Source organism: Diabrotica virgifera, chromosome 2, assembly GCF_917563875.1.
Source record: "Diabrotica virgifera virgifera chromosome 2, PGI_DIABVI_V3a".
NCBI lineage: Eukaryota > Metazoa > Arthropoda > Insecta > Coleoptera > Chrysomelidae > Diabrotica > Diabrotica virgifera.
The window spans coordinates 282,427,323-282,440,556 of record NC_065444.1 but is presented as its reverse complement, the minus strand read 5'-3'; the positions used below and the strand labels follow the sequence as shown (position 1 = coordinate 282,440,556).

Sequence of the window (13,234 nt, the reverse complement as noted above, 5' to 3'; positions counted from 1 at the left end):
GTGTCCTGCCCAATTCCACTTTAGCTACGCAATTTTTTCGACAGCGTATGTTGTTTTTGTTCTACGGTGTATTTCTTCGTTTGGGATTCGGTCTTTTAGGGAGACACCCAACATCTGGTGCTTCATAGACTTCTGAGTTACGCGAATCTTGTTCACTGCTTTTTTTGCGAGTGTTAATGTTTCGGCTCTATAAGTGAGTACAGGCAACAAACACTGGTCAAAAACTTTCCTTTTGAGGTATATGGGTAAGTCAGATTTAAATACATAGTTCAGTTTACCAAACGCTGCTCAGGCTAATCGACGTGCAAGCTCGCACGTCTGGTTATCCCTTCCCAACCGAATTTCATGTCCCAGGTAGGTACTTATAAGATGCAGTCTGCTCAATATCCATTCCATCAACAACAATATTACGATCTAGCACCAGATTAGTCATTATTTGCGTCTTGTTGATGTTAATTTTTAGTCCGACCTCTAACGAAGCATGATATAATTTGTTCAACATTATTATTGCATATTGCATCATCCATACAATCGGTTATAAGGACGATGTCAGCTTCGAATATCAAATGACTGAGCCTCTGTCCATTTATGTTAATACCATATTCGTTTAGATCTGCCTTTTTAAACGTGTGTTTTAAGAGAGTTGTGAATAGTTTCGGTGAGATAGTCTTACGCTAGCCGTTGCATTTTGGTAGATATATTTGATCATGTTAGTGTAGCCATATATACGTTTTTGTTACACAAGCCGCATTTAGTAATTTTTTAAATGGGGCCCCATTTCTAATTCTGCGGGGGGGCGACGGAGTTTGTTACGCCATTGTACCAATTGTAGTGATTTTCTTTATTTTTCTATTTTCTATTCTATTTCTATTTTTGACTGCCTCAAAGCAAACAAGGCATCCGATGTCGTTGTTCCTTTCATAAACCCAAACTGTTCTTCTACTATCTTTCTCACCCAAATTTTCATTGTATGCGGCATTATCTTTATCCCTATATAGTTTTTGCAGTCCTGGATGTCCTATTTATCTTTATATCCTCTTTATCATGCTCTCTCGTCTCCATGCATTGGGCATCATTTCTTCATTATATCCTTCTCATCATTTGTCAAAATACATCAACCCCTTCTTCTCCTAGAGTCTTTCAAATCTCCACAGGAATTCCATCAGGTCCTACTGCCTTGCAATCCTTCATCCCATATAAAGCCACAACAATCTCATTTCTCGTTATCCCGGTACTACATTCTCAATTGGGGTTCTGCATCCTCTGACTCTCCTCTGGTGTTCTTAATTGAGCAACTGTCTAAAGTACCTACCTCTACTCGTACCGCCTTTGCTTTATTTCAACATCGTATATTATCTCTTCTATTTGCACTCTTAAAGGTCGAGTCTCACTATACTTTCCATATGCGTTGCTTTCTATTCACATAAAATATTAAAAACAAATCATAATATAGTATATGCCCACTTTTCGTTCCGTTTACCTACCATTCCCGAAGCATCGCGTTCAAGATTGTCGGTCACGTATTTTTTAAGCGTATTTCTGTCAAAAACTTAGAATAAAATGTGCAAACTGGATCAAAATGCAATATTAAATGGAAATGGAATGTAAACGCGATGTCTACTAAGAATGGTGGTTAAAATAATGGGAGATATATGGAACGAGTATGGAAAGTAAACGGAAAGTATAGTGAAAATCGACCTATAATTTGACGCACGTGAGTCAAGTCATTTGATAATTTGCTTTAGTAGGTATAAACTTTTCATTTTCTCAAATGTTTCCAACTCTTCATACAGCTTTGCTGACGATCTGTCTTTATCAGTAAATACAGCGCACTTTGCATCAGAGGTGTAACCAGGATGATCTAAGGGAGGGGGGGGAAGGTCTCTGGGGTCATGGAATAATAATAGTGTTAAGCGTATAGAGCTCAATGTACATCCAAAAGGGGGGGGGTATAATCCCCAAAACCACCCCCTGGTTACGCCTATGCTTTGCATCCCGTTTTGCTACCTTATATGTATCCTTATCTTCCTGTTGCACTCCTGGTGATGGTCCGACAACAAAGTTATTTGTTCCTAGAAGACTCATACCGCAACTTTTCTATTGGCTTTCCACCAGTCATTTACCATATCTTATCTCAAATTCTTCAAGCACTGCACTCTTGAAGACTTTTACCAAATGCTAGTCCTTTAGCCTATTATATGGCGAGATGGCTGACAGTCACAAACAGGACTATACAGCCTCAAGATGCTGTAAGAAAGAGTTTAAACATATTCTGAATAAGAATTTTTACAAAAATACTGTACTTAAACATTTGTAGGTATACGTATTTATTACAAAGCCCTCGTAAATTAAACCATAAGTAAATTACTAAATTGTTTGATAAATTAATATTTATTTTGAATTTGGTAAAACTTAACGAAATCCTATTTTCTCACCAGTTCTTTTGTGTTACTCATGTTCGTCTATATTTGTCCTTTGCCGATAATCAAATGTTATATAACGTATGAATTCGACATTGTTGTTTGTGACTCTGCATTGTATACAATAGTATACTACCTCATATTGTGAGATGTTTCGGTTACGTTTATTTGAAAAACGTACCCAATCAACTTAACACAATAATCCAAGCAGATGAGATGAATACTATTTTATATTTGTAATTATAGACAGTAAAGTATAATAAATCATTGTTATTTTGGGAAACACATTAACGAAATATAGGAATTAAGTACCTACCTATTCTTTTTTCTGCGAAATGAATTTTAATGAGGCTAAATAACTGCTGCAACTGCTAAAACTGAAGTACTACATAAGTCACAAATATTCTGAAAGTCTATAGTCTCCTTACAAAATTAATTAGCTATGTACGTTACTAATAGCTATGTACGCTAAAATTAATAAAGACGCATTTTTAGTACCTACATTTTTTGAAAGCATGGTGACTTATGCAGCTGAAGGGTAGCCGTTAACGAAAAGACAAAGGAAATAAAAGAACAGATCAGGAATAACCGGGTAAGGGAAATTGGACACAACACATATACATATTGGACTCGTATACATATTGGATACATATAATAGAGGAAAAACAACTGCTGTGGTAGGATGACATAAGAAGAATGGGAATAGAAAGATTACCTAAGAAAGTTTGGAAGTGAACACCAACTGTTAGGATGTTAGGAGAGTTTAGAGGTAAACCCAAAGATCATGGAAAGTAGAGATCACAGAAGTGATGCAAACAAGACAGGAAGGATGTTATGAGATCCAATATCAGCTCCCCATCCCCAAGGAAACTAAAAAACGGGCTACCACAGGGATTAGTTCCTTCTTCTATCTTCTTTGGCTATCCAGACTACTGGGTAGATACTTGCAACAAGGTGTCACTCTATGAAAGAGTCAGAGAAAATAACACAAGACTTAAAAAAATGGGAGAGTATTTCTCTTCTTCTTTTTCTTGTGGTGGCTATCCATTTCGGATGTTGGCGACCGTCATGGCAATCTGTACTTTGCACACTGCTGCTCTGAAAATTTTTAGATTTTTCAGCCAGAAAATTCTTCGCCTTCCTGATCCTCGTTTTCTTTCTATTTTTCCCTGTGAAATTAGCTGCAGCGATCTATATATTTCGCTGTTCCTCATGGTGTGATCGAGGATGCTTCTTTTCATGAGCATTTTTTAGTGCGTCACAAATGATAGAAAAAAGGTAAGTCCGTAATAATATACATTTCAGTGACATGACATTTTAGTTAAATCTGACAGTTGTCACATTTTATTTGCAATTTGGCATAAAATCAAATCAATTGTGTTTATTGCATTTATAAAATGGTATTTTCTTTGATTTGTATAGTCTTATAAATTGAACAGATTATATTCGTAGATATATTATATAATTCATAAATATTTTTTTTTCGATTATAGCGCCATCTATTGACAACTAGAATAAATGTTATAAATGTTACCGACGAAATGTAATCACCGACGTGCTTTTTTTCTGTCACATGCAATTTAATGCGTTAGAAAGAAATCGAAAAACTGTGACGCACTGAAAAATCCTCATGAGAAAAAGCATATTCGATTTTGTCTATTTCTTTTGTGGTTAATAGCTCTTTTGCTTTTTTGCATTCTTGTAGTCTCTCAATAAGACTAGTAACGTGGTCGGTATACGATATCTTCAGGATTCGTCCACATTGCTGTTCCTTCTTAGCATCATGCATTTTGTTTTCTTAATGTTTAGTGAAAGTCCATATCTCTGACTTACTTCTGTGATCCTAATCAGTAACTCCTGGGGGGCTTCATAACTGGAGTATATGCTGAACAACAGAGGTTACGTTCCTCTCGTACCCCAAGTTTGATTTTGACATCATCGAATTTGATTTCCAGTAAAGAATGCTAATAATTCTTAAATCACAGGTGTTTATTCCAACGAATATGATGATCATGAAGCATGCGTAGATATCGCAATTCATGTACATGCATTACGTTTTCAATATACATATCGCTTACAATAGACTACGAAAAAAAAATTAACCAAGTATATTCCATTTATTATAAAAAAGATAAAAACAATGAATAAAAAATTACACTTCTCATTGTTTAATATAAATATAATAACAAATATCACTCTTGTGAGATTTCGGTTAATTCATGATCCACACTTGACCAAAAGTCCACAAATGACATCCAATGAGCTTAAAGTTACTTTTTAACTCATATATCTATCAATATAATGTATAGTCTCAAACACAACTTCAACTGTGATTAGTGCTATTATCATCCATTCTAATCTTATGTGATGTTTGTCACCCAAATGAGATGATAGCAATTCTATTAAAGCTACACAGTGGTTTATCTTCTCGTTCATCACCTACAAAATATAAAGAATTAATAATGTTATTTCAGATCTTTTATTATTATTTGCAATATATGTACTTCTTCAAGAAATTGCACTATCAGAAAGAAAACAATCATTTAAATTATATTTTAGTCAAAACGACATCTAATAACGACAACTTAGGGCCGATTTCACCAACAACAAATGAATCTATGAATAGTTTGTTCCGTGGTGTGGTTGAGTTGCGTGTAATAACCTTATTATGTGCACGGAAACAAATAATAATAAATATATAGAAAAAAAACAACAAACTGTCCGTCACTAATATATTTATTTATTTCGGTAAAAAGAGCGTGAATATGTCTCGAAAGAGGGTTTGTTATTCTTTGCGAGTGTAAAGTTCGTGACCGACCGGGGTGTCAGCTGTGACTCTACTGAAAACATTCATGTTTCACATGTCTTTGGTTTTAAGAAATTGAAGACTGATTTATTGATATAAAGAGTCTGGCTAATCTGGTACAGCAATTTATTATTGAATTGGCGTTTCCCATGAAAAAGCCATTCATTTTATACATTATCGTTTTGTATATTAGGAGCGAAGCACATGTGAATTTTAAATGAGACTTATCATTTCGCTTTAAGAGAAAAGTTATTAAAAATCAAAAATTTAAATTAGCATTTAACAAGTAGCCACAAGTTATTGGCCGAATTCAATAACTATTTGTACACCAAAGTTAGTTATTCGTCGAATAAGTTCTAGCTTAATGATTTTTCCGCCAACGTTGGCAAGCGTATTGCATTTATTTGCTACTGTAATCATATGCATTACCTAAAATATGTACTATTTAGAGAAGGAAAGGAAAATCTGATTTCAAGAATTGAGAAATTTAAAGACATTATTGGGAACAAAAAACACAGTGTTGGATCCAAGCTGAAACATGCGACATGAGAGAAAATTGTTGTTCTCAAAATAGATTTCCGAAGTACACATCAAAACGTCAAAATAAAATTATTTTGTTAATTTTGTTCCGTTTTAAAATTGTATTAATTTTCGTTTCTGATATTCTTGAGTTAAAGTTGATTTCATGTAATCAAATGAACTATCTTTCAATAAAGACGTCCCAGGAACGCAACTCATAAATATTAACCATACCATTTTAAAGTCTTCTACTTTAAAACGTATATCTCTGAGATGCCGATATAAATGAGTCAGATTAAATTAAATTATTAGAAGAATTTTTTATTAAGCAACAACATTTTTGTTTAATTTATTAATATTTTGTATTTTGACAACGATGTCCGAAGTAGACGTCGAAACGTTAATAAATTTTTTTAAAGTAAATTGTGGCTTATTTCCCAATTATATTAGTTAATTAAAAATTGTATAAGGATGCCACAAGAAAATAGCTTCAGAACAATATTATTGAGTCATGTACACTTCAGAAGCTTGTACTTTTAAATATGTGCAATCTATCGTAGGCCAACAACGTATATCCGTTTTGACAAATACTTCATTTTTGACATTTCAGCTTTCACAGTTTTCGACATACAGGGTAGCGAGAAAGTATGGAAACACGGTAATTTCTCGGAAACCGCTAGAACGATTTTTGTAAATTTTGGTGAGTAAGGATGTTCTAATGCGGCCGATATTATAGTGCTAATTAAATTGTTGTCAAATATTCCTTTTTTCTGGAAATCTAATAAACTTTCTTATTTTAAATAGAATACCCTATATATTTTTTGCGTTTTGAAGTCCTTAAGAAATACTGATTATGTTTCATGTTATATTCCCCGTACCTAAATGCCATAATTTCGAAGTTATTGCTACATTTATTAAAAAAAAATTCAACAAATTATAAAAATCAATTTTTTCGGCCCGAGTAGATATTATTGTAGATTATTTTGATCATTGGGAACAAAAAAGGTCTGTGTAGTTTTCCTCAAAAGTTAATCGTTTCCGACTTATAAACGATTTAGAACTGAAAGAAATCGAAAAATAACGATTTTCTAGGTTCAAAAACACAAGTAAAAACATCATTTTTAAAATTAGGAATTACCTAAATTCAAGCTAAAATCTTTTTCTATCAGATTCCTGTAAGAATTTGTGGTATATTTTATTCTAAAACATTGTTTTTTTTTTAATTGTTAATGAAGGTCAGATGAGAAGACAGGTGATCGAGCTGCATTAACAACTAAAAAATAATATTGTAAAATGAAATAAGACCAAATGACTTGTCAGTATCTGATACAATAAGGTTTCAACTTGAATTTAGGCACTTTGTAGTTTCAAAAATAATATTTTTTTACTAGTGTTGTTAAACCTAGAAAATAGACATTTTTCGATTTTTTCAGTTTTAAATTGTTTATAACTCGGAAACGATTAACTTTTGAGGAAAATTACAAAAGACATTTTTTGTTCCCAATGGTCCAAAGAACCTAAAATAATGTCTACCCGGGCCGAAAAAATTGATTTTTATAATTTGTTACAATTTTTTTTATTAATAAATGTAGCAATAACTCCGAAATTATGGCATTTCGGTATAGGGAATATATCATGAAAAATATTCAGTATTTCTTAAGCACTTCAAAACGCGAAAAATATACAGGATGTTCCATTTAAAATAAAAAAGTTTATTAGATTTCTAGAAAACGGAAGATTTGACAACAATGTAATTACCACTATAATATCGGCCGCATTAGAACACCCTTACAAACCAAAATTTATAAAAATCGTTCAAGCAGTTCCCGAGAAATTACCGTGTTTCCATACTTTCTCGATACCCTGTATATTTTTTAAGAATCGCCATTAAAATTACAAATTTAGGTGTGTCTAATGATATAAAGAAGAATAAAAAAATAGTTTTACCTTCGTTCTTTTGTTGATGCAAAAATATGAACAAACTTGATTATACAAATTTTCCAAATTTTCATTATCCCAATAAAAATCAGGGGTATCCAAAACGTCTGAACTTAAGTTGAGATAATGACGGAGTACAAACAATTCTCCATGTTTTTTAAGAACATCTTGCCGACTTAATTTAATAGTTTTGCCACTGAAAAGTAAATAAATAAATCAATACATTAAACATTTTTATAAAAAGAACTTGTTGTTTATATTTCACAATTTACAATATAAATAAAACCAATAACTATTTAAATTAATAATAAATTATTAATAAACTAATAATTATCTACGGAACTAGGAAAGAATTCATAAATTGTTAGAACACATTTATTTTACCAATGGGGTCCACTACTTGCAGAGCTGCAAGGTATTTAATCAGAGGGTAAAGGGATGTAGAAATAAGTTCTCCTTGATATAATATGTATATATAGCCTCCAAGTATCTCTATCCCTATTATCCACCCTCAATATCTCTTTATACTTTTTAAATTACATATTTATAATATTGTATTGTATAGTATTGTAACGTGTCAAAATTCTCATATATTCTCATATTATGTATTATATCTTGTTCATATTTTTCTATTTTTTAAAATTTCATAAAAGCACCTCATACATCATTTTAATTTCTGTAAAAGTTCCAAGGAAATTATTTTAGGCTGATAATACTCCCGAATAAAACAACCGCCAGATTCAACTGTAATAAACCTTGTTAAAAGTTGCTGCTGGGCTGCCATAATACAATTCTCCGTTAAAACTATTAGCAAGTTGTTTTGAATAAAGTTGTCAGTGGTTATTGTTTACAGACATAGTAACTAATCCTTTAAAAGGTCTGACCGAAATATGGTCCCATTACATGAAGTCTATTGTAGACCACACAGCACCTCAACAGCAATTTTTTAAATTTAATATCTTCCTGGAAATAGGCCTACTCTGGCTATTCTATTTATTTCCGGAGAGCCTGTCTGTAGTGAAATTCGATATTGCGTGTTGGGAGACCCCTGTCAGGAGGTAAGATATTTTTTGTGTATTTCTTTATTCTATTATTTCGCCTATTTGACAATGTCATTTTCTCATTTAATAGGGAACTTGCACGAAATTTTAAATTCCAAAAAAATGCTATAAATCACAAGAGATTATATGTATGTACTTAATTGAAAACATATATCAAAGAAAAAAAAATTGATTTTGTCTTTTATTTGGCCTCTAAAGACGATAAAAATCGAGAGAAAATTCAATGCAGCAGTCAACCCAAAATGCACCTCATTGGTCGTAAGGTCATATCATTATAATATTTGAAGTCTGTGTCATTAATTCATTATGTTTTATATTCATTTACTTGTAATCATTTTATGGTGAATCTCAGTTTTATAAATCTTTAGATAGTTGCTGTGAACTATTGTATTTCATAATATTTGAGTGTTTTTGTTAATAAAATTTTTTTAATGACCAAAGAGGGTTTTTCTAAAGGCCAGTATGATAACTTACCCATTATGAACATAAATATTCATCACTATAATTAGTTTATTTTAATTTTATAGTAAAAACAGCTGCAGAAAAATATTTTATAGGTAAATATCATTCAATCTGTACGTACATCTGCCAAAATATACCAAAAGTTCTATTTTCTTTTTGTTCAAAATACACTTGATTTATTGAAACAAAAAAATTAAGCACACAACAGATATTCAATACTTACCATAAACTTATCTTCACATAAATCAAGACCTTCAGAATGAACTAAAATGCCTTTCATGTCGTTTCAACAAGCATGTAACCACTTTATTAAATTCCATTTCTTATCGACTGGTAGTCTAATAAATATTTTATTGGGTGTTTTAATGGTTGTACTTCTGAACAATGGTACTAAACAACACAATACACTAGTATTTACTTTTATTTTCCATTGTTACTTACACACAATTCAACACTATCTCTTCAAAAACTGTATTAAACTCCTAAGCAAAACACAATGGTATATAATTTTACATGAGACATTAAAAATGTCATTACAAAATATTGTGATATCACGTCACAAGGGTTCGCATGCTTTTTCGATCGTTTGAAATGATTTAAATACACAGAAGATTTTATATTTGTACTTCTAAGTTATTATGAGGTTGTGAGGCGTGAAATTTTGGAAATCTTATTTTTAAACAAAACTGAATATTATTATGTAATAAAACAAAAATGTGCAAGTTCCCTATTAGGGTACAATGTGGGTCTTACATATGTCCAACCTTAGTCTCAAGGTATATTTAAGTTAAATTTTTTTCCAAATCAACCTATAAATTATTTCTCAAAAAGTATTTACTTCATTAATCATTCTTACTTTTTTAAATCATTTGTGACAAACTCGATTTCATCAATAAATTTTTCCAATGATGACTCCCATATACCTAACTTGACACTAAGCATCATGGCATTCGAAAATGTAAACTTCTGAAGTATGAGATTGGTTTCTGTTAACGGCAAAACAAAATCTCCATCTTTATCCACACAGCTTAATTGACTAGTTTGGCTAAAAAATAAAGAAAAGTATAAGGCTGTATAACACAATTTTGACTGAATACTTTCTAATGTAGACTAAACTAAAATATGTTAAATATACCATTTAAGACATTGACGAGCAACAACATTTCTAGATGTCAGAATCATCAGACATGTGAATGACACTACTAAAAATGATGGATGTTTTGATATGGCTCGTGGGGATTTGTATTGTTGACAAAATTTCATGTTATTTCGACGTCCCAAAACTTTGGATACAGAAAACCAGTTTATTTTAGGAAATCTAAGTACATGATAAAATTGGACTGTATTATCATGCACGATAATATGAATGTTTATAGACGTTGCTGTCATACAAAGTACACATTCACTAATGAGCCGTGCCCAACAAAGTGTTAAAATATAGTTCATCTGTAATCAAGCTAAGTGAATGGCCAATGGCCACCACTCAGTCAACACCAGGCCAACAACAACAATGCATCAAAAAATATTCAGATACAGAAGCAGGTAGCAGATTGATTCCTTTATAGAAGGTTGTCACTCCATCTTTTGAGCAGTCAGCTGATACTTCTTCTACAGATTGGTGATTTATCTCTTGTTATTTTGACCACACATGTCTCCCCCTTTCTGATTATGTGATTATTCCATTCTTTTTTTTTTTTATTTAGTGTCCATTCGTTTATACACTGTATGTTACATTTTCTTCTAATGTCTTTATTCATCTTTTGATCTCTCAGCATAATATCTCCAGTAATTTTTATCAGTACTCTCATCTCTGCTGTTTCTAGTAGTCTTTGTGTTGCAGGCTCTGCAGGTGAGGGGTCTTGTTTCTGATGCATATCGTCGCCTTAGTACTATAACTCGATAACTCCAAAATTGACGTTTTTGAGATAACTAGTTCACAAGATGTATTTTATTTGCCTCCATATTGTGTAAAAACTTCATAACTTGCTCCAAATGGGTTTAGTATTTATTTATGATTGACGAAAGTTGATAAAACTCAAATGCCCCTAATATTCAGTGCTAAAACTTGACAAGATAAGTTATTAAGCTATTGTTTAATCGAAATAATCGTGAATACGACACACACTGAATGCTACAACTAGATAACTCTAGTTATCTAGTTGTAGCACATTTTTTCTGAAACTATTGAGTTTACCATGTAATTGCTATCTGTTTATTTGATTCATGTTAATGCAAAAATTCGAGAATTGTTAACAGATCTGGCAACCCCCATCGCAGAGGGCTAATTTTCACCAAGATAATGCCTAAAATATTAGTTTTGTTAAAAAGTTCACTTAGCACGACATGCAACATTACCAAATGTTAACATTATGGTAGTGCTAAAAGTTGATAACTTTAATTTTTCATGTTATTTTCCATATTGGAAAACAAATTTGCACTGTATTCCTAAATAGATCAGTAGCCAAAAAATTAAGAAACAGTATTTTAGAGCTGCAGAGTGAATTCCGTATTTACCAACAGCATGGTAGCAACACAAATATCTTTAAAATCTTTAAACCTGTTTATCTCAAAACTACTAATTTCGAGTTATCAAGTTATAGTACTAAGGCGACGATATTATGTCATTATTGGTCTTACACTGGGTTTATAAATTCTTAACTTCATCTCAGTGTTAATATTTCATTACACATTTAATAAGGCCATTAGGGCATCCTGCCAGTCTATTTGGTTTTTGTGCTCCATTTCTTACTTCTTTGTCCAGATATTTTATTTCCATTACTTGTTCAATACTGATGTCATCAATTAATATTTTACATCTTATTGGTTCTTTGCTGATTACTATATTTTCTGAGATGAGGTTGTCATATTGAATTCTTTTGCTCTTATGTTAAATCTATGAACTAATCTTTGCTATCTTCATCTTGGGCTATCAATATTGCGGCATCTGCATAACACAATATCTTCCATGATTAAATTGAAGAAAATGGGGCTCAATGAGTCCTCCTGCCTTATTCCTCTGCCTATGTAAACATAGGCAGTGGAATAAGGGAATAGGGAATAAGGCATGAGGACTAAGAAATAATGATTTATAAAAAAGTGGTTTGACATAGCATATGTTTCTATATTATATTACCTTTTTGGGTCAAAATATTTATAATTCATAACTTCCGACTCTGATTGTACTAATCTCTCAGAGTAGCTATCTTCTTCAAACTGCCTTAAAAATTTCAAAACATTGCTGCTTTCCAAATCTGTTATATTCCAAAATACAACACTACCTACAAAAATATTAATACATAATTTAAAATGATGTAACCTGATGTAATTAAAATGAATTCTTACCATCTCTAAAGAAAAATATTTCTCTCTGTTCTTTATCGACTTTATATTTTGCTGTAGCATGTAGAACATCTGAATTATTTTCAATTTTTTTAACATCATACAGATTTTGTTTCTCTAATCCATTGAAAAGGTTTTCCAAATTGTATTCTTCAGCAGTTGCGAATGCTACCACATTATATATCCCTGGTTTTTTTTCTTCCTCCTCCAAAGTCTTTTTCTTTCTGACCAGTCTTTTTTTAACTTGGATAGAAGAAACTGTATCGTGAATATTCAAAGCTTTTGGTGAAGTACATAGGCTAGTTGTATTACTAAAATTATACTTTGAGTGAGCAATAGACACAAGGACTGTCTTGTCCAATAAACTTAATTTCCATTTGTTCAATTGGGAAAACTGTCTGTTACATTTTAAGACGTTAATAACACAAAAACTTACACTTTTTCCAATATTCATATTTTTTAAATGTTTATTGGTTATCGTGGTACGTACATATGTTTTCTTCTTCTTTTTTAAAATACCCAACCAAACACCAAACTACAAAGTCCAATTTCTATGACTGTTTTATCAAAGGTCTATTTTTAACTCATGGGAATATACCATAGGCGTGGGATTCATTTTTTCTAGCTGTTTCCAATGGTATTCTATTCCAAGAAAAAATTCAATACGTTAATAATCATCATAGAGATCA

At 31.8% G+C, this 13,234-nt stretch overlaps 1 protein-coding gene across 1 annotated transcript; it reads right to left on the bottom strand.

The window, feature by feature from the left end:
• Nucleotides 1-4,518: 4,518 nt before the first annotated feature.
• On the bottom strand, nucleotides 4,519-13,063 carry LOC126879919 (required for meiotic nuclear division protein 1 homolog). The gene is made up of 5 exons (XM_050643266.1): nucleotides 12,549-13,063; nucleotides 12,340-12,484; nucleotides 10,063-10,251; nucleotides 7,693-7,879; nucleotides 4,519-4,859 (listed from the first exon to the last, which is right to left on the bottom strand). The coding sequence occupies exons 1-5, from the start codon at nucleotides 12,997-12,999 to the stop codon at nucleotides 4,698-4,700; spliced, it is 1,134 nt and encodes a 377-aa protein (XP_050499223.1). The 5' UTR covers nucleotides 13,000-13,063; the 3' UTR covers nucleotides 4,519-4,697.
• Between the last annotated feature and the right edge of the window lie 171 nt (nucleotides 13,064-13,234).

Coding starts and splice junctions, on each gene's coding strand:
- LOC126879919 (XM_050643266.1), bottom strand. CDS start 12,999: ATGAATATTGGAAAAAGTGTAAGTTTTTGTGTTATTAACGTCTTAAAA. Junction 12,485..12,548: donor AATATTTTTCTTTAGAGATG/GTAAGAATTCAT, acceptor ATATTTTTGTAG/GTAGTGTTGTATTTTGGAAT. Junction 10,252..12,339: donor AAATATTTTGACCCAAAAAG/GTAATATAATAT, acceptor TTTATTTTTTAG/CCAAACTAGTCAATTAAGCT.